General features: G+C 35.3%; 3 protein-coding genes and 1 non-coding gene across 4 annotated transcripts; 2 read left to right on the top strand and 2 right to left on the bottom strand.

Annotated features, from left to right (window-relative positions):
- The first annotated feature begins 5017 nt into the window (after positions 1–5017).
- Positions 5018–6452, top strand: LOC149405616 (LURP-one-like protein (DUF567)). The gene is made up of 2 exons (XM_089606295.1): positions 5018–5377; positions 5920–6452. The coding sequence occupies exons 1-2, from the start codon at positions 5093–5095 to the stop codon at positions 6325–6327; spliced, it is 693 nt and encodes a 230-aa protein (XP_089462421.1). The 5' UTR covers positions 5018–5092; the 3' UTR covers positions 6328–6452.
- A 1519-nt stretch (positions 6453–7971) lies between these two features.
- Positions 7972–8044, bottom strand: TRNAA-AGC (transfer RNA alanine (anticodon AGC)). Its single transcript has one exon. It is a non-coding gene; the product is annotated as a tRNA-Ala (tRNA).
- Positions 8024–12943, bottom strand: LOC149405618 (uncharacterized). The gene is made up of 7 exons (XM_089607351.1): positions 12621–12943; positions 11588–11926; positions 11131–11283; positions 10399–10739; positions 9753–10257; positions 9615–9647; positions 8024–9029 (listed from the first exon to the last, which is right to left on the bottom strand). Exons 1-7 carry the CDS (start codon positions 12733–12735, stop codon positions 8515–8517), a joined length of 2001 nt encoding a protein of 666 aa, XP_089463477.1. The 5' UTR covers positions 12736–12943; the 3' UTR covers positions 8024–8514.
- A 6597-nt stretch (positions 12944–19540) lies between these two features.
- LOC149405619 (RING/U-box superfamily protein) lies at positions 19541–25561 on the top strand. Its single transcript, XM_089607352.1, has 16 exons — positions 19541–19843; positions 20823–20895; positions 21059–21124; positions 21483–21548; positions 21659–21738; positions 21884–21935; positions 22108–22176; positions 22352–22419; positions 22518–22566; positions 22680–22764; positions 22850–22951; positions 23077–23128; positions 23219–23270; positions 23424–23540; positions 23627–24280; positions 24817–25561. Exons 1-16 carry the CDS (start codon positions 19656–19658, stop codon positions 25282–25284), a joined length of 2241 nt encoding a protein of 746 aa, XP_089463478.1. The 5' UTR covers positions 19541–19655; the 3' UTR covers positions 25285–25561.
- Positions 25562–26596: the final 1035 nt, after the last annotated feature.

Here is a 26596-nt window from a genome sequence, read left to right on the forward strand (position 1 = left end):
TTCTTGTTTGCAATTTTAATTTAAAAAGAACACAAATGTTTAGCATTTAAAAAAGGGGAGAGTTAGTCATATAGTTCTACATTTTTTTTTTTTGCAATTAAGTACCTAATAATTTATATGCAATTAAGTGAATAATAGTTTGTATGTACTTAAAACACTAATCTATCTTCACCTATCAGTTTTTATTAATAGGCCGTTACAGATAACTAACCAATTAGAACTAATATAGTTTTAAATAGCTAAAATTAAATAAATAATTTTTTTATCCTATTAATTTTTTTACAGTAAATTCTTTATATACAGCGATAATATATTTATAAATTATTGTGAAATTAGGGGTGGCAATTTGGGCCGGACACGAGACACGGCACGGTTACGACACGGTTTAAATGAGTTTGGGTCGACCTAAAATGGATCTGGATCCATCCGTGTCGAACACGATTAACACGATTAAATAACGGGTGAACACGACACGAACACGACAACCGATTGGGACCCGATTAGACACGAATATTAAATGGGTAAACACGATCAAACCCGTAATGACCTAGTTAAAATATTAAAAACAACTATCAAATTATATTATAAGAATAAATATTATATACAACACAAATTATAAGTGAAGTGTATCCACTTTACATAGAATAATCTCTAGTTAATGATCTGTTGGAGATACATTGCTTTTTGAAAGATTGTGTTTGAACTTCTCTTTTGTATTACAAATATTATGTTGGTGGCTTAGTTGATTATATGGAGTATTTTTATTAATTACTTATTATGACTAATTTTTTAATTAATTTGATTTAGAGAATTTTAATATTTTGAAATAAACATGTGTAAGGGCCTCAACCGATTCACGTGTTCAAACGGGTTTAGTGGTCTAAATGGGTTTGTGGGTCTAAGTGGATTCGTGGGTTACATGGTCCATTAAGACACGATTAATAAATGGGTCTTAATGGGTTGGGTATGGGTTTGGCAAAAACATAGTGGGTCGGGTTTGGATTTTGCTCCTAGACACGATTAATAAATGGGTCGGGTTTGAGTCTGTCAAAAAATACATGAAAACGAATAGGAAACAACACGAACACGACACGTGACCCGAATTGCCACCCCTATGTGAAATTGACAGCTACTATGCTAAAAGCTTACGACTTTGATTATTTTGTTGATTACTTAAGTTTAAATGGCTAATTTTGTATAACTTGTTCTCATTAATAATAGGTTATAAAGTTTAAATTCTTCATTTAAGAAAACTAGGAAAAGTGTTCTTAAAATAATTTAAATAACTAAATAAAATGAGGAATACGCTTTAAAGAGAATAAATAATTATATACAAACAAAAATGCACACGTGGCTTCGTCTAGTTCCAAGCATTCACTATGTTTCTATATTCAGCAGTTGCTAAAATCTTTGTGGGACCCGTACTGTCCAGATTTAGTCTTATCTTCCTAACTCGTATGTCTTGGGCGGTTTGAATTTTTTTTTTTCAATGCTATAAAAATTGTTTTTAAGGAAAATAAATAAAAATTGTTAGACATCAAATGCATCACGAAATTCCGAAGAAAAAAAAAGCATCACGAAATTCCAAAACAACAAAAATCGAGGTATAGAAAATTACAAAGATTCTAGTCCAAGATAGTACGTGGCATCGTAAGAATGTTACGAATATTTAAAGTGTATATATATAGCTTTTTTTTTTGTCTCCGGATTTGGTGGCAGAATATACCATGTGGATTTTAGTTAGTTCTCTTCTAGATTACACGAACTAATTCTAAACTATTTTACTGATTATTTTGCTGGGTAGTATATGATTTATTCGCATTTATACATAGCTCATGCATTCAAGATTTTGAATTAGCACTCTCTTCAAGTTTTATGTACAGGAATTTAGATTTGGGAGAAAAAATTATCATCTTCTGTTACCAAAGACGATCCAATTAAATCCACATCTCACTCCTGTGGATCTAGTATTAGAGAAGTAAAGAAAAATTACAAGATAAACTTACCATTCACAGTGTTTTCTTGGCTAAAATTAAATTGGAAAGGTCTACTGTTTTCAAAGTTAGGTAGACCCTAAACTGCAATTATCACAGATTCACAGTCCTATATCTATCTACCATGATTTTTTTTTTCGGGGGTATGTTACAATCACCTACATTAAAACTTTACCTTTACGTTAACAACGATGGTTTTACACAATTAGTTCTCTGGTCAAAGTTTTTTTTCATGAGTTATGACGTGAAGGCTAAAAGGTATTTAGGTTGTAATACTAAAAAGGTGAAATGTCCAATAATCTTTTTGAGGGGTGACAAAATTCGGTTGGCTTGTCAAATTAGATTTAGAGTTGAAAGAGAATATTTGCAGGAGGAATTAATGTGAATATCATGGCATTTCGCATATGGTTATTTTTAAGGCAATACACATGTATAGAAATAGATAGATGATCGTATAAGTAGTATAATCACATATGTCAAAAGTCATTAGAAAAAGATCAACGAAGTGTAAAAGTATGAAGGTGAGAAATTATATAGAAATTATCTAATTCTTTATTATTTAATTTTTTCTATTAATATATGTATTAATCACTAATCCAACCAATTCTCCACTCCATTATTCACCATTCTTGTTCTAGGTAGGACCAATGCCACAATCCTTGAAATACATCTCTGACTTTGCGGCAATGAATCATAAAAGTTGTTTGCTTTTTCTAATGCTTTTTAGGGATAAACACCATAAACAATTAAGTCGCAACATTTTAGACAAATGAAAAGTCCTAAATAAACTTTTCTCACCACAAATATGATCAATATCTTTGAAAAATCTTCGAGAGAGCAATTTTTCGAGGTGACTACGATTGTGCTGTCATTATTGTTTCTGCGCTTGGAAGAAAGCCATCAATGCCAATGCCATGAATGACACAACTCACCTTCCCAAACAAATTACTAATAATTCTTGCTAGAATATGTTATATTTCTATTATTCTCTTTTTTCAATAAAAAAAAATTATGAGTTTTTTTTTTTGTCGCGATCCTCTAGGACGTTAACGTCCTAGAGGATCGCGACCAAATAATAACATATTGAGAAAGAGAGATTAATAGAAATATAACATATCTATTGAAGATGTTTAAGAAAGAGCACGAAATAATCAAAGAAACTACCGCGTCTGAAAATACTCAAATTTACATTATCAGGACTCCAACCACACAGTATAATAATCAACACTAAATTATAGTGGGGATATAGTACACACCTACTTTGGTGTGAGTATTGTAGTCCACGGGAAAAAAATTTATTGAAATATTTTATCGTTTATATTCCACTACCAATTGATTTTAGTGTATTTTTATTTATTTTAATAATATAATACTAGAGAATAGTATTTTTAGTGTGAATTTTGGTGTTGTGATTGGAGTATAAAAAAATGGTGTTGAAATTCCACTAAAATAATGTAATTTCAAATTTAGTATTGTGGTTGAAGAGGCTATAAGTGAAAGTGGGACATGTGGAAGTAATAACATGTAAGTGTAGAGTACCATATACACGTTCGGTGTTGATTTTTAAGGAGGTATGGGCATGGAGGAATAGCCAAGTTTTTGGCTCTAGAAGTCACAGTGGTCAGAGCATCATTAGAATCAAATCCAGGCTAGTTGAGAAAATCAAAGCTAGGCTAAATGAGGCTGTTAGAGAGAACGAAGCCAATGAGAGGTATAAAGCTGAGACTCTTATCTCTATCAGACCTAATCATTGTCGAATGGAGGTCCGATTGGGGTACGAAGAACTGCGTCAGTTAGGGTAATAGCGTTTGACAACACTGACATGCAGGCACGAAGCCACGTTACACTATACCCCCCTCAAAAAAAAATTGCACTTTTTACCCACTTTTTATTTTATTTTTACAATTTGTTACCCTTAAAATTTACAAATTAGCCCCCTCTGAATTTTTTTTCACAAATTAACCCCCCCTAAAGTGAAATCCTGGCTTCGTCCCTGCTGACATGTTTACATGTACATAGAGAAGTCCGATTAATGGGCAGTCATTGGCACATGCATAACTTAATGTTGTTCTCTTGGGAGCTCTAGTTGCTAAGTTCATGAATGCTGGAAGTTTTTCGATCATTTGAGACAATCTGTAGGTGGTGAGGAGCGTGGAATTGAGTACGATCTGTCCGAACTGGAAGTGCATAAATATTCATAGGCAGATTTTAGATAAGGTTAACGATGTTAGAGAGGTTCAGTTTGCTTGGAGAGCGAGGACCATGAACGTGGTGGACCATGAGTTGTGTCAATGGACGACACGAGATCTTGGTTCCGGTTTTTGCAATTACAAGGAGTTACCGACCTTTATTCGGAACGTTTTAGAGTCTTTTTTGGGCAATGTCAATGTTAATAAGCATGGGGCACTCGAATATTTTAACAAGGCCCCAAACCTTAAAAAACATTAAATATAAGTTAGTAATTGATTAGTAATCAGGGGGTACTTACTTGAACTATTTAGCAATTAATTTCGCCGGTTTTTGCTTTTACCGCTTTATTTCAATACGTACAAACTATTTCATGGAATTAACATTACGCTTCCCAAGTCAAATAAAATGAACATATACATTATACACCTATTTAGCTATCCCTACTATTTCTTTCTATTGTCGCGAATCTTCCTCACACACATCACATTCAAAATATAAAAAATAAAAATAAAAAAGTGAGAAGACAAAAAAGAAATAATTGGAGTATTCTCAAGAGTGAGACACTCTATTTGTACTCATATACACGTGTACGCTTTGCTTAGGTCTAATTACACGTGAGACCTTACACTAAACAAAAATTGCAACAACCACCATTATTATATCACCTTTTTTATCCGATAAAAAAAAAATTATATCACCTTTTATTTTTTATAACACATCAAATTAAAGTCTCTCTAAGAAACAAGCAGTGTTTATTGAACCCTTTTGGTGTAAGGCCTGTCTCTTTCACATATTAATAATTTGGCCTCAATTACATATATAAATAGGTTGGTCTCTTTTATCAATATACACCCGCTAAAGTAACAAAGCTGAATAAATATTAGAGGAAAAGAAAAAGAGCGAAGATAATGAAGAGGTTTCTTTCCTTGAGATCACTGTCAAGGACAGTCCATAGCGATCACGGCGAGGATGATGATGATGGTGGTGGTCAAGATCAACGGCTGAGATGCGTCGAGGAGATTTCTTCGCTGACAGTTTGGAGAAAGTCTCTTCTGATGAACTGTAATGGCTTCACGGTGATCGATTCTCATGGAGATCTGGTTTATAGGGTCGACAATTACATCGGACGCCCCGAAGAAATCATCCTCATGGATGCCCACGGCAAATCTGTCCTCACAATGCGACGTCGTTTGGTACGTATATATATATATATATCTCTCTCTTTATGTTCTTTTTAGGGTTGTCAACCTTTAGTCACCTAAGTAATTAAAGTTCTATTTATTTTTTATTTTTGTATAGTCTTCAAAATTGTATATAATTTTTTAACAAATCTTAAGTATATAACTCAAATTTTGTATATTTATTATTATAGCTTATTTATTTTTACAATAATTTTACGAAATAGAAAGACTAATTGAAATAACCAATGTTACATTGTGATTTTTTTTTTTTACAATATCATTAATTTTTTTGACAATGTATATTATCACTTTCAAAAATTTAATCACGAGGCCAAAAAAATTAATGAAATCTGATACTTTTACATTTTATTTGTATATTTAGATTGTCTCTCGTCCTATATCCTTTTCAAACGCTCTTAAAGAATTGTATTCTAAACCTAGTCTAATTTTGGTTGTTTATCTGAATTATTTAAGAAAACCCAAAATAAGAACATGTCAAAAACAATTCTAGTAATAATATTGGGAATATTGTACTTTATTTTTTTATTTTGTAGAAGCTTGGACTAGTATTGGAAAGTTGGTTTGTGTATGAAGGAGACTTTGGTGACAATAATCATCATCAACGCACCGCAACAAGACCAAAAAGGCCAATTTTCTGCATTAGGAAGAATATTAATCTTCTAAATACAAATAAAAATAAGAAAAACATTCTCGTGCAAATTTACCGCGACATGTCGTGCAAAAACTGCGAATACTCGGTCGAGGGGTCGTACACAAATAGGCATTGCCGGGTTTTGGAAAACGGTTGCTCGAAGAAAGTCGTGGCTGAGACGAGAAGAAAAGAAGAGATTATTGGAGGTGTTTCTTATGGTGTTGATATTTTTCAGCTGATTGTTCATCCCGGGTTTGACCCCGCATTTGCAATGGCTTTGATTTTGATTTTGGATCAAATGTTTTCTTGATGTGTAAATTAATAGATAAATTGCTTCTGTTAATTCTTGATTATTTGGTACATTTAATTTGTTTCTTTTGTAATAAGTTAACTATTTTATTTTATTAATGGATGTTTCGGGAAAACTTGGTAGGGGTGTTAGTTACTACATACTTTAATTTTTTATTAAGTGATCAAACAGTCAAATGGTAAAAGATCAATCAACTTCAAATCCACGCAAAAGAAAAACTTGACACTCAAACTCAATACTACTGTTAAATTAGGACTTCGTTTACGATACGGTAGGTTAATTGATTTATTGATAACATAAATTAATATATATTTATGATTATGTAGATTGCAAAATTTAAAATTAAATACTGTTTTGCCGACGGTTTATGCCTTTTCTATCTGCATGTGATTTTTCCGTTTAATAAGATTAAGAGAACAGGAAAAAATAAATAAATAAATAACATCGGAGATACAAATTCACATATACGTGATCGTTTGTTTGGTACTAGCAAATAGCAATTATAGGTCATGTTTGGTTACATATTTTAACTGAGCGCTTTGATATTGGTGGTGGCTTAAACTAATAATTATATGTTGAATTATATTTTTTTTTAAATTGACCTTAAGCGATTGATGTAAATTGTTGTAACTTGTACGATAACTTGAGCGGTTAAAATATATTTATAGTAACAAATATATCGTATTTTCTTATCTTCATATACTATTAATAAATTAATCAATACAAATTTAATAAATATATGAACGAAAAAGTCAAAATGTATGATGATAAAATACTTAAATAAAAGTGCCATCTATATGGTGGTGTTTGGTAAAACAGTTTTGGCCAATTAATCATCCTTTTTTTATATATAAATTTGATCTTTTTTTGCAACTTCTCACGTCAACTTCTCACAAATATCTTGATAATTTTTCTTTTTATTTAAATGGTTTGTTTAAAACCACCCAAACATTATCAGCGTTATTTATATATAATTTTTTCGGCAGGGTGTTTGAAAAATGGTATTAAATATCCTTTTATTTGTAGATTTTTATATTTTTTAGTTTTCTCCTAGTAATATCTCACATTTACATATAGTTTAATAGTAAAAAAAGACTTGATATAAAATTGAACTTAGAATAGAACATAAATGCTTACTGATTGAAAAAAAATTAAGACACTGACTTTTATATCCCTTTCTATTTTCTTATAATATTGTCCTTCTTTGAAAAGTGCATTAAAAATCAGTGAACATGATAATGAAACGGATAATAATAATTAAATAAAGAGACATCTATGATGGAATTTGGTAAAAACAAGGCCAATTCAATAAAGTTTGAAATTATTTGCAATTTTTCACAAAATATCTTGCAAAAACATTATGACATCCACTTCCAAATTATTTTCTATTTTCTTATAATGTTGTCCTTCTTTGAGAAATGCACTAAAAATCGGTAAATATGATAATGAAAAACAGTTAATAAAAAACAAGTAAAAAAAGAGATATCTACTGTGGAATTTGGTAAAAACTAGATATCTTGATAATTTCGCTTTTTTTTATTTAACCACAAACATTATCAACGTTAGTTATATATATTGTCGTTTCCTTGTAATGTTGTCGTTCATTCGTCATTGTGAAGTGGTTTATAAAAACAGCCAAGAATATGGAGATGCGGGGTATCGATCCCCGTGCCTCTCGCATGCTAAGCGAGCGCTCTACCATCTGAGCTACATCCCCTGACTGTTAAAGCACATAACGCCAAAAATAAAACAATTATTAATCATAAAAAAAAATTAAAGTAACAAAGGGGTCAAAAAAGAGAGAATAGCAAAAAAAAAACACAGATAACTAGAAAGAAAGGCCATATACAAGGAAGTAAATAAAGGGAAAGAATTCATTGACTGGTGATTTTGTTTTACAACTGTTCTAAATGGTACAACAAGACAACAACTCAACTGCCCTACGAGACAAGCTGAATCTAAAATACAAAAACTAACCCCTTAAATAAGTTACACAACCCAATTCCCATTCCCATTCCCATTCCCACCTAAAGCGTGTTTTATGTATGTACACACAAAGCCATCTTCTTCCCGACAAATAGTTAACCACAGCCCGAACCGACCAAAGGGAATGAGTTTTTTACGTGAACCCGACTACAAAAGAGAGAGAGAGAGAGAGAGATAACATATATTTTATTTCGATGCCAGTCAGTCTAGCCGGTCCCGACCTCTGTTCCACTCAAAGGGCATCAACTTTCGCAGCTTGTTGTGCTGACCGTTGGGAGCGTTGTTTTCCGGGACCCGCATCGGCGGAGGCATCGTATAAGTATACCTCGGCTCCGCGATGGAGTCCTTGGCGGACTTTCCGGGCGATGGCGATGGTCGGCTCGATCGCGGGGCCGACCAAGCCGCGGGCGGTTCTTTCCTGAGGTGGTTATTCGGGTCCCTTTTGTTGTGGGCGAGTTTCGGCTTCTTCGATGGGATTAAAATCGCCTCCTCTCTTCTTCCCAGGCTCTCGGCCCGCGGCGGCACCGGGACCGAGGCTGGGTAATGATGATGGGGTTCGCTGGTTTTCTCGCTCGACTTCAATTTGCGAGCCTTCATGGACTTTTGCGAAGATTTTTGAGGCCACCTTATGAGCCGGTCTAGGTTCTGCCTCGTCGGACGAGTTGCGATGTCGTAAAGGGTTTGGGCCGCGGATAATAGTTTCGGGCATTTCCCAGCTGTCACAAAAATAAGTACGCTCATATCAACACAACAGTTGTGGTAATTATAAAGGTGGCAGAAGAGAGTTTAGAAATTTCAAAGAACGAACGACAGTAAATAAGGTAGTTCGGTTTACTTTGTTGGCAGAAAAGCTCATGCCTTAAAGAGTCTACGAGACCAGTGGCAGAGCAAGGATTTGAAGTCAGGTGGGGCAAATTTCAAGAAAAAAAATCTAAATTTTGTAGGGGTGTGAGAATAAAATTATTTAGGGGGGCATATGCGTAAAAATCATATAATTTAGGCTAAAAATATGTTTCATAAAAAAAAATTAAGGGTAAAAATTTTAATTTCAAAAGTTCAGGAACCCCGGCTCCGCCAGTATAAGAAACCACCAGAAGATATCAAGTATGATTTGCCCTAAATCCCAACTAGAATCCTTGCATTAATGACCAAAAATCTAACATCACAACAAAATCAAATGGACCATCATATAAGAGTTGACTTCAAGGATATATCAGTTACACTTCAGGATACTGATTTATCTTGTTTCACAGAGCAGCTAGTAAACGTACAAAATAGGATTAAGGGTGTAGAAAATGTACCATTCCCCGGTTCATCCATCTTGACTCCGGATACTGCATTTCCAAATAAACAAAGATATATATATATAAAAGCAAGCTCAAAGGAAAATTATACTTGGTTAAATGACATAAAAGTCTGCATAAATCAACCCGACATACCTAGCGTAGAAAAAGAACCTTTCAAACTCGGCACCAATGAATCACACTCTCGCCCGGAAAGACTAGTGGGAATATCAGGAGAAATTCCATTGTCTAAACAGACCGCCTTTAGCCCTGAAGGGACTAGGCTTTGATCATAAGTCAGGGACTCCAAGTCCGTTACATTACCCAACGAACTCGTGATATTCTTTCCTACTTTTAACCATCTACCAGGACATGTACCCTTTATCGTCGACAGTTTGACTGCATCAGAGCTAGCTCGGCAGTGTCCACTGGACGAGTGAGACCATGGAAATGGCGGCAAGCTAACTCGGCGAGCTACTTGCTGTTTCCCTGGACGTGCATCGGAAATATTCTTCGAAGCCAATGGGGGCTTTGTTGCATCCAAGAGAAGAGACTCCAAATCTTTTGGCGGAGGAAGCATCAAGCGTTGCAAAATTTTCAAAGGTCGAAGTAATGGGGACCCGGGTGGATTAACGGGAGTTTCGGACTTGACAAAAGTGTCCTGTAACCGTGAGAGAAAAGATTGATAAAACTATATTACCACTAGCTGTGCGAACAATGTTGTCCGAATCTTTATAAAGATAGGTCACTGACTTGAAACTTGCGGTGAAATATGAAAACAGCTGTTTGGTTTTACACTAACCTTGCTACTAGATGGCATATCTACTGAGGACGAATCTCGAGTATCCCCACTGATACCGATTTCTTCGTTGGAATTAGCACTGAGTAACCATGGAGACATTTTTTTATTGGAACAGCTATCTGTTTCAGCAAAATTTTGGGACTGGATAGACCTTGGAGGCTGGAGCATGGAACACGACTTTCGAGCCAAATCCAGAAAATTATCATTCCCAGTTACTGGTTTCTTCTCCTTGTCCTTGCCTGAGCTGGCGGGTTGGTGGTTTCCACAAAGGAGCTCAGTCAGTGGAAGATCGTCTACATGCTTTGTCGCATCAAGATTGTCCGACTTCAATCCATAAATACCTGAATGAATTAATACATCAATTTAATGGGTGAGAAAAAATCAATATAACTCAGATGGTTTCAAACAACCAATAGTATGCAAGAAATAACTCCTTACCATTGTCTCTCTCTCTCTCTCTCTCTCTCTCTCTCTCTCTCTATATATATATATATATATATATAGATGTATGTATATATACATATCCCCCATATAAATAGAGTTGTATGATTTATAACTACTAAGATAATGGTGCAAATAACAAAGAAAACGAAAAAGAAGAAATGAGATCTACTGTAAACTGGAAGCACAAAATAACGGGGGCTGCATAATAAAAAATCACTCACAAACATAATAAAAGTCTAACTAAAAATCAGATACATGTAATAAACCACAAAAATACTAACGTCATACCAAAGAAGTTACTCCCTCCAGCAGTGGAACCAAAGCAAGTCAAGCCTGACTTCAATGAGGCAGAATCATTTTTCGGCTTTATAGGGACTCTGGGACTTCTTTTGTCACCTCGCTTGCTTAAGTTATTCCTCTGTTTTGCTACTTGAGGTTTCTCTGCAATGTATTAAAAATAGGCCAACACTAAATCAGATCAAGCTCTAAACAGATTTAAATATATATATATATATATATATATATATATATATATATATATATATATAACTGATTCACCTAAAGTAGACTATTGAGCTGCACATACTCAGCCTAGACCGCCTAAAACAAAAATAGACGGAAAAACAAATACAGAAAGCAGTCAACGGGATTTTTTTTATTTTTAATTTTTAATTTTTTTTTTGTCAACAAACTTTTTCAGCATATACAACATCTCCAAGAGGATGTATTAAATCAGGCCGTTTACCTGAAGAGGGACATTTCAGAGTACACAAGCCAAACTGTTGAGACACGCCTTGTACCCCATCAATCCCAACTCGGGAGGGCTCTTGTATTAGAGCCACTCGTGGCCTTTTGGGACATGAACCACTACTTCTTGAATACTTTGCTGTCTTCCGCTCCACATGTCCAACTTCGGACTTTGGATTCAGCAGAATTCCGTTCTTGCACCGGTTATGAAGGGCACCGGAGGCGGCTTCGGCCTGCTTTATAGATAGCCGGTTATCGTGCTTAGGAGGTTGAGAGTCCGTAATCTTATTCCATGAAGTTACTTCTGAGACGTTAATTGTGTGCACTGAACTTGAACCTGAAATCCCCAATGTTTATCGCACCAAAAAATATGACTGATTAGCAAAAAGAGTCATAACCAATCCTGTTTAGTTATTATTATCTATTAGTAGAAAAAATATAAGAGGCTATATGAAACAGCACAACCAAGTTGAAATTGAATAAGTATAATTAATTGGATATACTATCTCCGTTGTTATGTAACAAGGTAATAGTGTAAGACTATAATCATTTCCTGGACCGTTTTTAACTACCTTTCCATTAAAAATCTGATGTCATTTTCACCTCTTTGACTTGGTGACTAACGGGATAAACAAGTTTAAGAATCCCCTGAATGATTGAATCCCCCACAGAGTGCTCAGAACTAAAACCATGGCCTAAATCATCATCCATTGAAACGCAGATAAAGGAAACTTCTTAGCTAGCAAGAGAACCTAACTCGAAACTGTACAGCTTCGTAGCCACACACTGGTAAAAATGCCTAATCTTGAAAAACATCACTAACACCTCAGATACGACTCTCAGTCACAAATTTCAAACACACAACAAGGTTCCTAACTCTCATTCCAAACCAATTTCTCGATTTCATGTAACACATTAACCAGAAAGCACTCGAATCTCAACCTCAAAGCCAAGAAATCAAAGATACTAAACAAAATCTTAAAAAAAAAAAAAAAATTAAAGAAAAGAGGAGAAAATGAAAGGAAGCTGACTTTTTTCACGAAGAAGCGAATTATTACAGGGCTCGAGCTCCTTGACCGAGACCGATCCAATCAGCTTCGCCACCGGAGCTAGGTCAACGGGGAAAGTGAACCCTACAGCGTCCATTAGAAAAGCTCGGAGCGAAAGACCTCGACTCTAACCCTAAGGGCCTCGCGAGGAGCTAGATTCGGCATGGCCTAGAGAGAGAGAGAGAGGAGGAGAGAGATTTCGCCGTTGCGGCTGAATCAGGAGAGAAAATGGCGGATTTGGTATCGTGGGATTCTAGGGCACGAATTGGAAGAAGAAACAGAAGTATTTATACTTTTCGGGAAAACAAGACTTGTGTTTGGAAACATATCGTCCGTTGGGAATGCTCCGGTGAGGGTAATTTCATCGTAACCCACATCCGGTTTCCAATCAACCTCCTTTTACTGGCACGTGCTCATTTAAGAAGAAGAAAAATTAATGTGATTACAAAATTTTACTTTTTTTTAATAAATTTTCAAATCAACATATTTAAAATACAAAAAAAAAAAATGTTGAGTGGCATTGAGCTTGGACTTAAGGTGGGTGTGAGGCTGTCTGTCTGCCTCTTTGATGGAGGCTTCAGATTAGTTGCTAATATTATTGTTAATTTTTTGGTGTAATTTATTTGAAGTTTCTAGGATTAAAGTCAATTGTGAAAATAAGAGTCAAAATGTAGTTACTATTATTCTAGTTTTTAGTTTAATTTGTGCATTATATTAAGTAAAAACTCTGGTCATTTGACTATGTGCAATTTATTTATTGTTTGAAGTTTATTCGGTCTCTATACGTTAATTATTCAACTTTTTATTGATTATAAGGGCTAGTTCATGTCAATTTTCTTTCCATATAAAAAATCCTATAAAGTGTAGGAAGGGAACAATATACATTATTTGTGAAATCCGTGACGTCAACTATTAAACTATTTGAGATATTATTGGTTTATATATTTTTCGATTGTCGAAAATATAAGCAAATTAAGACTCAGAAATATAATATTTTTATTGGTCTATTATCAATATCACTTAATTAATGGTGGAACTTATTATTGGAGGAAAGTGGAGTTGGGATTTATCCATTATTATCTTTATTATCGTGCTAAGGATTCTTTCTTTTAGACAATGCTTAATCCTCTTTTTCGTATATAACCATGCTATTTTGTGTCGACGTGGCATTATCCAAGTAAGAAAATAGCTACAAAATTATTTTCGCACGGGAGAGGATAAAATAAAAGAAATCGCGAGATTGTTATAGAATCCAACCAATCCTAGTCGACCACGTTTTGTTTTCACCTAATCCGCACTCTCTTGGTTGTTGGGAGTTGGGACTGGTTTAATTACGAAAATAACCTCTAGTGTAGGGCTCACTAAACAGCCTGTTGTACTCGGCAGCAGTAGATAATTTAGGCCCACGTATACACATGTCAGTAAATCATCACGATTGTGGCTGTGTTTGATTAAAGGATCAACGGTTGGAATATAGGGCTTAATTTTATCGTCTGTTTCCAAGTCTCTTATCTATTTTGCAAGAAAAAAAAAAAAGTCTCCTAACTATTTATTTTTTTTATTTACAAAAAATATCTTTTTTATTTTTTTTAGGAAAAAAAACTCAAATCCAATTGAAATGCATGATTCTTATTCTAAATACCGTTTTCCCTCTCATATATCAAACTTTTTTTAACAAGTGATCATTATTATAATACAAAATTATAAAATGGATTATTTTGTACCTTTAGTCAAATTGTAATGTGACGTGGGGGATTGTTTTTTACCTTGGAACGATCTTACCTCACTCTTAGATGGAGTGTAGTATATAAAAGTGTTAGAGATGGCCGTACATACATCATGCGATGGATCAAGAAATTAAGCTAAGAGGTGGCATAAATATTTTTTTTAAGAATTAATGATACTTTTGCCCCCTGATGTATGGCGCTCTTGAGTCTTGACAATCCACCGCCTAATATATAAAAACAACAACTTTTGGCTTCAATATTATGTGCTATAACATATGTGAAGCATTCCGTCTAATTGAAGCTCAAAACATTAGTTAAAGTGGCACATATTATGCACGTGTTAAGGATATTACCAAAATCTCCTTATGTCGCATAACACGTGCATAACATTTCGAATCCATCTCACCCAAATCGATTTCTTCCTTCTTCCCCAAATCGAATCAGCTAGGGTTTCCTTCTTCATTTTCATACTCGAGCTAGAGGTCTCTGTGGCGTGGCGTGAGCGACGAATCGAGTTCGAGGTGTGGTCGCGATGGAGAGTAGTCACAGCAACGCGTCAACTCGCAAAAAAGGCCGCGTGATTGTTGACCGGGCGGTGGTGTTGCGGCCAACTTGTCTGTGCGGTTTGAATGCCATCGAGAGAACATCACGGACTGGGCATAACCCTGCAAGGCGATTTCTCGTATGTCCTCTGTACAAGGTAAGTTTCGATTTCTCGGATATGTCTGCTAGTATCAATATGTGTGCATTTTATTCGATTTCTCAATATGTTTGCTGGTATCAATATGTCTGCATTTTATTCGATTTCTCAATATGTTTGCTGGTATCAATATGTCTGCATTTTATTCGATTTCTCAATATGTTTGCATTTTTTTTTCTTAGTACCTGCCAATGTCTATATTGTTCATAGAATTGAAAGAAAATAAATATTTGAGATTGTACAAAGTAATATTTGAGATTGTTACTTGTATTAAACAGAATAGAAACTCACAAGGTTGCGGCTTCTTTGAATGGTTGGACCCCCTATGTCACAATCGTCGAAAGTTTAAGACGGGATTGATGTACAAGATTTGGAAAATGACGTGAAGATCACTGATAACATGATGATGTTGATAGCTAGTGAATCTTTGAAAATAAAGATACTACTTTGTGTGATTTTCGTTCTTTTATGTATGATTTTGATCAAGTAAAATCAAGTGGAATTGAAAATGAAGTTGTAATGATATTTTGTGACAATGAAAATGGTGTGTTCTTGTATTTGATGACATTGCTTATAGTGTTGACAACAAGTGATTATTGACTGAGAGAAATTGAGAAAGAATCTAAACACAATCACAAACACAAACAATATAGATATTGTTAATCGCGTTTTTGGATTAGCATTAAGAACCGTCCGTGGTTCGATCTAGGGCCGGACCCTATGGCCGCACGTAGGTTGGATTTGATGAAGTTCTTATCTTCTCGTCGTGTTCTTGTTCTTCGAATCTTTGGGTCTCCGGGTCCTTGAGTTTCCGGGTCGTTGGATCTTCCGCGTTCACCGTGTTCTTCACGTTCTTTATTGAGTTCTCGAGTCTTTGTTTCTTTGAGTCTTCAACCCTTTAAATCTTCCACGTTCTCCGTGTTTTTCACGTGTTTGTGTTCTTCGTGTTCATCGTGTTCTTCGGATCTTCAAGTGTCCGGGTCTTTGGATCTTCGAGTCCCGGGTCTTTGGATCTTCCACGTTCTTCGTGTTCTTCGCCGGGTCTTCAAATCCTTGCACATTCACTTAACCATAAGAAAATGTGAATCTAGAGGGACGCGGAGGGTTTTCCCTCGGCGCGTGCTCCGACGCTCAACATTAGTCGTGTTGTATTGTGTTTTTGGTAAACAATTTATACTTGTCTCTATGTTTTCTAGAGAGAGAAAGTGGTGGTGAGATTTTTGTAGAGTTTTGACAAGTTGAGAGAAACTTACCTTGTGTTGTGAATGAATGAGGTATTTATAGGGACCAAGGAGTTTGATGAAAAGTACTTGATTAGGTGGTGGAGATGGCCGGGTGGTCTTGGCCGAGTGAAGACGGCCGGGTGGTCTTGGCCGATTGAAGACAACCGGGTGTTCTTGACTGAGTGAAGATGACCGGATGGTCTTGGCGGGTGAAGATGACCGGGTGGTCTTGGCCGGGTGAAGATGACCGGGTGATTTTGGCCGAGTGAAGATGACCGGGTGTTCTTGGCCGGGTGAAGATGACCGGGTGGTCTTGGCCGGGTGAAAATGGCCGGGTGGTCTTGGCCGAGTGAAGATGGCCGGGTGGTCATTTTATTTGGCCGACCGGGTGGTCATTTTTGTGGCTTTGTCTTGAAGATTTGTCAAGAAGTCTAGCTTGAAAACATTCTTTGAGAGTATTTTGAAAGACATTTCATGAGTGTTGACTCGGAACTTGGTGCGTGAGTTTGCTTGTGGGCTTGTGCATTATGTATGGACTTGATGTATCATTTTTTGCTCTCGGGGTGTCGTTTTTACGTTGTGAAAACGACGGCATAACAGATATTATAATTCAAAATATAGTTTGCTTACACAGCTTTCCAAAACAATATAGTTTGCTTAACAAACATACTTAAGCTATCGAGTAAGCTCAAAATATAGTTTGCTTACACAGCTTTCCAAAACGATAGAATTAGCCTATATAATATCAAAGTTTTGTAATATAGATAGAATATAATCACGGAAAAAATCTCTGACGCTCCATTTGCACTATGTTGGTGTTACAGCGAGTCCTAAGCCGAGGGCTTCTCTGAAAATGTAAAAACAATAGTTTGTAAAAAATGAATGAAATGTAACATGGTCATGGACAATTAAAGCCGAAAATACTTACCCTAAATCCAGTAGTTGCAGTTAAAGCTTGGGTTTTGGTTGTGACGGTGCTGCTGCTGTGGAAGCTTGGGTTGGTTGTTTTGGTAAATTTTGCTTCCATGTGTTACCCATATAATAAATGAATTATGCAAAAACATATGTAATATCTACGTATGCTATAACATCTAGAGAAAGTGAAATGTCTACTAATATAATGGTGTAAAATAATCGTACTAATTAAATGAAAATATTAATGTCTAATATATATAATAATAATCAATTGATAATATTATGATCAAAGTTTATAACAACACCTTTTTTGGGCAATTTCTTTATCGACAAATGAGCATGACAGCAAAAGATCACATAACAGTTATCTATTATGGTAATCAAATAACACTATTCTTTTTAATCTAATCTACATTTTATTTTCTTAATTAAACATCTGTATGTTGCATACATAATTAATTTCCTTATGTGACGCGTAATAGGCAACATATATATAGATCATCTAACTATTAAAATTAAACTACATATGGTATTTGAAGTTAAACAAAGTTAAATGAATAATTAATCTTTTTTTTTTGGGGAGTAACATATTATTTACTTAATTAGAAATGATCTCGTTTATAATATTATTATTTGGACATAAAAAAAATATTGATAAATATTACATTTTGCCTTTATACATACAAAATTCCAACTTACTACACGCTTGAGAGCATAACGCAAATAATGGTGAGCTGATTTTCATTACCCAACATATTACTTATAAAACCATGAAAGGAAAAACAGAAATACATAAAATGTAATGGAGAAAATGACATGAATAATGTAACATTTTAAAAATGTTCTAAATTATTTCAAAACTAGTATCTTTGTAAATTGTAAAGAGTTATTTGAGGATTTTTTTTTTATGAATGAAACTGTAAATTATAATATAGTTAAATGGAGCGCAAATAATAATAATATTTAAAAAAAACTGTAAATATAAAAAGAAAATGATTGTTTATAATTTGAAAAATACTATTTGTGATAAAAAAAATTAGACATGTTATTCCTAAATTTAACTATAAAAACATACTATCACATATAATTTTCCCAATGTTTCCCTGTAACTCGTATATACTAATTCAAGTCTCAAGAGAACTTCATAATTTTATAAAAGAAACTAATTAAAGTTCAATATCACTCTAAAAACAATTATTAAATGTAAAAGATTGATTTTTTGAGCAATATTTTGTTTTAATGAACTTTTTAAGATCATAAACAACTTATTTAATTTTGTAAGTACGCTTTAAGTTGTATATGTGTTGAATTTCATAAAAAAAAGCTAAAATGCCATAAAATAAATGACGATTTTTTTTATTTTGTATTTTTATTTTTTATGTTACACGGGTGATTTACAATATTCAAGTTGCACCACGATGACCTACAAATTTTGAATACAAAGAAATAAAGGCAAATGTCAGGTATAGTGTGTACCAATTAGATGACACTATTATATATTTCTTTTTCATCTCAATATCACCCAAATACATGGGCCATTCTATTTAACCTTAAAATATAACTTACTAAACTCTCTGATTATCAGTTTTTTTACTTAAAAAAAAATGGAATCATTCAACGTCAACGATGGTGAATATTGTCTTTTTTATTTTGTAAACTCTTAATATTCTTTCTTCACCCGTTAGTTTATATCTCCGATCTGATCATGTGCATACAATCATCACAAATAAAAAGACTACATGAGAAGCTAACATAACATTTTTTCACAAGCGCACACACTACAACCCATGACAAAATATTCATACTTTCATAGCAAGCCATCGAAGAATTAGGGGAAAAAAAAAACAAGCCAAAGTCATCCGGCCATATGGTGAAAAAAATGCAAAAACTATCCAACAAACCAAAACAAAATCTAAACCCTCAATGATTCTCTCAAAATTAATGTGCATCAAAGCTAAGCTAAACCACCATAATAAAAAATAACAATAATGCTAAAGCAATCTAACAAATCGGCGACATTGTCAAACTACGAACATTCAAATGGTTGTATAATATTACAAAAAAAAAAACCCGAACAAACGAACATAGCCAATCACAAACATCGAACAACAAAACGACATAGAACACTCAAATTTCTCGACCAAATCACAAATCAATAGCTCAATTATCTTGCTCTGTATCTCCCAAACTCCTTATAGGGCCGCTCGTTGAGTTCTTTCTCATTTTTTTTTAGTTGGGCCGCTATATTTTTATTAAGGAAATTTATCTCATAGCATAAGGTGAATTGAGTAATTAATTAGGCAACTAAAACAACTTAAGGCTAATCACTACAAAATCTATATAATAATAACTAATGTGACTGGCAAAAAAATAATGACAAATTAATAACAAACAGAGAGAGAGAGACAGAGAGCGGGAAAGAGAGGGAGAGAAACATAAAAGGAAGGAAAGAATGGGCCTACCAAATCAGATGACACAAGCTTCCACGGCGGCGCAGCTACAAAGACCATTATCGGCGGTGGAGGCGTTGACGGTGAACTCCATTAGAGTCAGGTCCGTCATGGAAAAGCTCCTCAACTTTCCACAGGCCAACCAAAACAACTTTCTCGAATTCAAAGGCCACTGCCTCTCTCTCTCTAGGTCTCTCTCTCTCTCTCTCTCTCCATTTTCGTTTTTCTTTTTTGAGGTCTTTTGTGTTTTTTTGGACTCTGTTGCGCGGATTTGTTTTGCTGTTTACTGTGGACATTCGGAGAATCAGTTTTTCCCCTTCTTCGATGTCTCTCTTTATCTGTCTCTCTGTCTAGGATTTGTTTTCACTCTCTCTCGATTCGCTCTCCATTTCTGTTTCTCTCGCTGTACGCGGATTTCGTTTTGGGTTTTGAGGTCGTTTGTGTGTATTCTTAGGTGTTTGGACTCTCTTCCGAGGAATTTGTTTTGACATTCAAAAAATCTTTTTTTTTTTGTTTTTGTTCTGGACTGTGATTTTGACCTAGGTTTGTGATGTTGCGACACTTCTCACTTACAGACCTGAATTCTTTTGTCTCTCCGAAAGAAGAGAAAAGAAAAAAAAAACTTGGTTTGTTTGAATTTGGGTATGAGATTGACTTTTGATGTAGGTGTTTCTTTTACAAGAGAGTGTTTAGTTTGTGATCTGTTCCATGGTTATGGATAATCTTGGAGCTTGTGAGTGAGTAATGTGATAAGTTATTGTCAATTATGTTTATTACTCTTATTATCATTAATTTTTTTTTTTTGTTAACCCTTAGTTGAAGGTTTAGGGCTTTGAACACCATTAAATTTAGCCACTTTTTGAAGCCGCCTCAATTTTATAAGCTTATGGTTTAAAAGGATCGAATAATGCCTATGGATTAAGAGGATCAAATAAAGCTTATGGCTTTGAGTTAGAGATAATAACTTTAATTTGAGAAAGTCTCCAATCTTTTATTCAGAGCCTTGTTTGAATGATTCATACTCTCAGTGCGTAGTTGTTAAGTATTTATTTTGTTATGTATTTATATTCGGTACATTTTACTGTCTGTGTAACTCTACTGAATTCTAGAGTTCAGTGATTATTTCAAGCTTTTCTATTTAACTGACTTGATTACTTTTACAAATACAGAGGTATTGATTATGCACTTGCGAACAATGAGCAACTAGATTCAGCCAAAGATATACCACCCTTGGTGAAACAGGTGATCTTCGTTATGTCCATAAGCAATTTCTTGAATCCATGCTGTAATTTGATCCATTGTAAAGTTTTAATATTTTAATTACTTAATCCCATTATCTGCATTTTTTTTTACTTGTATATGAATTATCTATAGACGATGAAGCTTCCCTCTCTTTTCCTTGTAGCTATGTGAACGAAATAATTTTACCTTCACTCAAGCTACTTTGATGGTGCTATTGATTTCTGTAAAGGTAATGTCAAACTCAAAGTGAAATATCTTTCTTGGGTCTTGTAATACAAGCATTCAAGTTTCCTTTTCTTTTATTTTATATAAAGTATAAACATAAACATTGTTCACTGGCTGGCTCATAGTGAGTGTTTTGATAAATTAGTTTTAGGAGTACTTTACATTATGTCACTTGTCTTCCCAATCTCTTGAAGACAAGTGTTCGTGGTAGCTGGAATCAGGTTTCTATTTACTTGTACTTCCTAGAGACTGTTTTTCATCTTTGTCTTATCAGTTTTATACCTCTACTTTGAGGTTTATTTTCCTTTGTGTGACGAGTCTTCATATTCTGATTCTATTTTGGTTTGTGTTTCTCGTGCTAGAATGCTTGTCTGATTGGATGGTTTTCAGAGGAGGAGAGACAAGAAATGCTTGCTCTAGCTGATAAGGTTCTTTGTACATGGTTTATTTTCCAATATAGAATTTGAAGTCTGTATGAGATAATTTTCTTTTTGTCAGCACTCAGAGTTGCTTTATTGTTATCATTTGACAATTACAGTGTAAGAGAAATTTCTGTGAAGACGCGGGATTTAGTTCTATTTCTAGTTCTCACCCTGCGATTATAGTGGTAATGGAAAGGTGGGCTTTTATATTAAGTTAGACGTCTGACGTATTTGAATTGAATATTTCCTTAACATTAGCTATATCAGCCTATGATTTGAATCAATCTTATTTGAGTACAAACTAATCAGGGTCGGATTCTTTTTTGGTGGTTCTTTTCCAGGTACTTTCCTCTGATAAAGATACGTCATATAGTTACTGCCTTCGAGGTTAAGGTAGTTATTTCCTTTTTTCATTACACACACACAGACACACACACACACACACACACACATATATATGTATATATATCGATAAATTCATTACATATATATTTGTTGAGCACTTTTGAGTCATGCTGATTTTTAGTTTTTTTTTTAATTTTTTATTTATTTTGGTGTGATCTAGTCGGGATTTGGTATTTATACAAATGACTTTCACATACTGAAGAAAACGGCTGCCCCAGAAGACAGGATTGTAAGCACTTCCTTGGTCTAATATTTCATTGTCAAATGTTTTTTTAGATGATTTCTATATGACCCATTTATAAAATTCCTTTCTTTCTCTCATCATTTTGCATTTCGGCAATGGAGTTTATTTCATTTTAATTTTAATATTTATCTGCATTTTCTTGCATATGCTATCTCTGCAGCGGTTATTAGTTGCACAAGTGGATAATATGGATACGTCTGCATGTATCGTAACTCCTCAAAAAGTGAGGTATGACATTTTCCGTTCACCGTGGTTGGTTAAACATCATTACCCCGGCTTCTTGTTTTGAAGACATTTTTTGTTTTGTTTTTGTTTCAATTTTGTAGCTTCATTATGAACGGAAGGAGTGTAGAGAAGCGAACAAATATCTTAATGGTTTGTATTTTAAATTTCTGGTACTCAATATGTATATGAATCGTGCGATGTCTGATTCACCTGAAATTTTCAAGAGTCCTGATTTAATTATTCCGCTGTAATTTCTTAAATAGGATACAGGACCTCAAATGCCGTCAAATGTCACCCATATGTTAAAATACGGAACGAATTTACTTCAGGCTGCCGGCGACTTCGAAGGTAAATACGTGCAAAAATTTCTATACATTTTAAAAAGCTTAGCTCATCTAGTGATAACTAAACTCCGACGGACATCGCACTTCAGGTAGTTATATCATTGTGGTCGCCTTTATGTACGAGAGTCCATTATCCGACCTCCCAGTGCTGCCCGATCACGACCAGTCTCTTGTTGAAGGATTAGAGTCAGGTTCGTGCTTGAAAATAATAGATAATGACGATGATATTGACATAATACTGTCTGTGTAGCGATTTTCTTATGAAAGTATTGGATGACTGGTGACACAATGACTCATCCTTTTGGTTCAATGTTAGATCCCGACTTAATTGAAGGGCCATCTCGAATATCACTTAACTGTCCAATAAGGTTCCATTTGTTCTCTATGCGTTGTTCTTCTCAGTAAAATGTCAATGATATACTTTGTTCTTACGCACATGGATTTGTTTTTGCAAATAGCTATACCCGAATCAAACTTCCGGTCAAGGGGCGTTCGTGCAAACATCGTCCGGTGAGTTTTTTTTTTTTTTTTTTTGGGTACTTTTAAACTTAGTTCATATCTGTCAGATTATGCTTTTTGTCATTTACTAGATCATTTTAACGCAAAAGCAATATAGATAGTAGCTACATAGCATTCTTATTATAGAATCCTCTTAACCTGCAGTGTTTCGACTTCAGTAACTTCGTCAGTATAAATTCAAGTAGACCAAACTGGCGCTGTCCTCACTGTAATCAGTTTGTCAACTACAAAGACATTCGCGTCGATCAAAACATTGTGAAGGCATGTAGCTTTTCAAAATGTCTCGGACGATATCTTCGTTCGTACTCTCAAACCGGCTTCTGATTATTTTAAATTTATCCCCTCAGGTCCTGAAAGAAGTGGGAGACGATGTTTCCGACGTTATTGTCTCCGCCGATGGCTCATGGAAAGCCGTCTTGGAAAACGACGACCGAAACCAGGCGAGCGACGTGAATCTCGACCCACCTGGAGAATCGTCCGACGCTCCAGAATCGCCCGACCGTCCCAACATCGTGGATCTCACTGAGGAAAAAGACGACAACGACGGCGTCGCTATGGATATCGACGACGCTGTCGAAATCGAGGAGACCAAGCCCTCCGTCTCCGATCTCTGCGCCGAGTCTAATCCGAACGACACGAACGAAGTCACCCAAAACGTCACCGCCAGCGTAACAGACGAGGATTTCTGGGCCGGGCTCAACGTCCCGGCTTTCGACGGGTTCTCTCAGTCCGCGCCCGATAGCTTCACTTCCGTTGCTCCTTCACTCAATCCCGCCGAATCTTCTTCCCCGATGGATTTGGCGTTACCGCAAGCCCAGTTCATGAACCAGGTTTCTAGCAACGAGTACGGAACATTTCCTTCTATCTCCAGAACAGTTAACAGATTGCCCGTAGCAATTCAGGCTCTCCCAGCCCAGAGCATGGGGATCCAGATACCCTCCGTTTACACTGATCCCGAGAGACAACGTCAATTTCCCAGAGCCCTGCCGAATCCACCGCAAGTAAGAAGTATCCGTTTTACTGTTTCATTTCTCAAATGCTAATTTTTTTTTTGGTCCATTAGAAAAATAGCCATCTTAAACGTTGAAGATTGCTAAATAGCCAATGTTTGGTAAATCTTAGGTAAATAGCCATTTTCATGTATTTACAGACGTAAATCTTAGATAAATAGCCACCTCCACATATTAGGCCACGTCATTATTTACGGCTATTTATCTAAGATTTATCAAACGTCGACTATTTAGCAATGTCAAACGTTTATGTTGGCTATTTTCCTTATTTTCTGTTTATTTTTTATTTTTTTGGGTTCTGTAGCTAACTAGCCTCGTACTACAAACATAAATTTGGATAAATAGCCAACGTTCTGTTAGTTTTGCAAAGTAGCCATTAACACAAATTAACGGTATACAATCCAAAATATAACAGAAATTAACTTCGCCACGTCAAATTCAGTGGCTATATTCAAAACGTATTGGCTAAATAGCAATATTAACGTTCTATTTTTATTTATATTTCTTCTTCTTTTGTTTGATTGAAGAATCCGCAGAACCATGTAAACCAAGAACACCGCCGGTTCACGAGCGAGCAGCTGAACAGTTACAGACCGAACCAATTCGGGGGATTCCGTAACCAGCACCTTCAACACTCTTTCAACCCGCACCTCGCTCGGCCGTCCATGCTCGCCCAGCGCGCCGGTCAAAGTCAACCGTCCAGGTCGGCCGCTGCGATCTCGCCACCTGTCTCGCTCTCCCGCTACCGCCACCAGGCGGACCCGACTCCGGACCCGAATCGGCGGCCGGAGGTGCGAATGAGGGGAGACCTCACGCAGAGGGATATCTCGCACATGAGGGACGTGATGATCCAGCCAACTCAGCAGCAGCAACAGCAACAATCTCAGCCCCCGAGACCGCCGCCTCAGTTTTCGCTTCCGGATCTGAGTACAATCATCGCCAATCAGATTTCCGCAAACGCCCCCGAACCGCCCGACACCGATGGACGAGAGTAATAGGGTGTTTTGCTTCTAGGTAGTTAGTAGTGTGTGTAATTAAGGTACCTCAAAAAGTTCAAGATATTACAAAAAAAAAAAGTGTGATTTTTTAGGCTAGTGCGCGCGCCCATGGCCTAAGCCTTTTACCTAATCCCGCCTCAAAACAGGCCTCGGTGGAGGTAGTTTTGAGCTTAACAAAACGAAAAACACGTCGTTGTGTTACTTTTGTGCCTTTTTTTTTGGGCTTTTGATTATTATTAACCCTAATTAAATTAAAAATCTAAGACTTGTAATCGATTATCGCGAACTCTGATTTGCGATTTCTTCTTATGTGGCTTCTTCTTCTGCAATTTCTTCGTCCTTGATGATAAGATGGAATTCTTCCTACTTTTTAAGCAATCTAGAGTCTGAAGTTAGTTTTATAACCTAAACAAGTATTTGATTGCTGAGCCAAGCTTGATAAATCTAAGGCTCTGTTCCCGCTTCTTCTAATAACCTAAGGCACGTGATGCGTCAACGCCAAGGAAAATGGTTTCAAAGAAAGAATGCAAGTTTTTTTTTTTTTTTTTTTTTTTTTTTGAGAAATTAAATCTGTAGTTAAATATGATATTTAAGGAGAGATTTCCTTTGATGAAATGAGTTCATTGTTTATTAAAAGAATGAAAGTTACTAATCCATCGGAAGTAATATCAGCTTCCATGTAGATGTGAGACTTCAACTCCGGGAAAGACAAAAAATAAATTACAGACTTCAGACAAATAAACTCAAGCTCATTATAGTGAATGAAAAGTGACTCTTTAAACATTGAACCACACTGTCTTTGCATCTATCTTCACAAAGTCAATAGACAACTTCACATCTTAAAGACCACGATAAATCGAAACGTAAAATAATATCTATGTTTCTTTGATTGAGAATTTACTTAAAATTTTTTGTGTTACGACCGCCATGAAAAATCGGTCGAATCATGAATCATGAAAGATAATGTCAATGCTGATGCAATTTGATTCACGCGAGAGTGAAATATAGACATTAAACTTGTAATAGAGGTGGTACCAATCGAAATAAGGCTATGGGTAGACGGAGCGATCCTCTTTTTTTAGTACTAGTTGAAAAATAGCGCTACGCGCGAGTCAGCAATATTTAAAAAAAAAAATTAAAAAGAAAAATAAGTAAAATAAAGTAAGTTTAGACTTTTAATTGTATTAAATATAATATACATAAAAAAATTATACAAAATATATTGATAATAGAGGGAGGAAAAAAATTAATATACATACAAAAATTATACAAAATATATTTATGAAAGAAGGAAAAAAAAAATTCAAAA

The sequence above is a fragment of the Urtica dioica genome, chromosome 2 (assembly GCF_054948205.1).
Source record: "Urtica dioica subsp. dioica isolate 48M chromosome 2, U.dioica_male_clone48M_v1_H2, whole genome shotgun sequence".
NCBI classification, from domain to species: domain Eukaryota; kingdom Viridiplantae; phylum Streptophyta; class Magnoliopsida; order Rosales; family Urticaceae; genus Urtica; species Urtica dioica.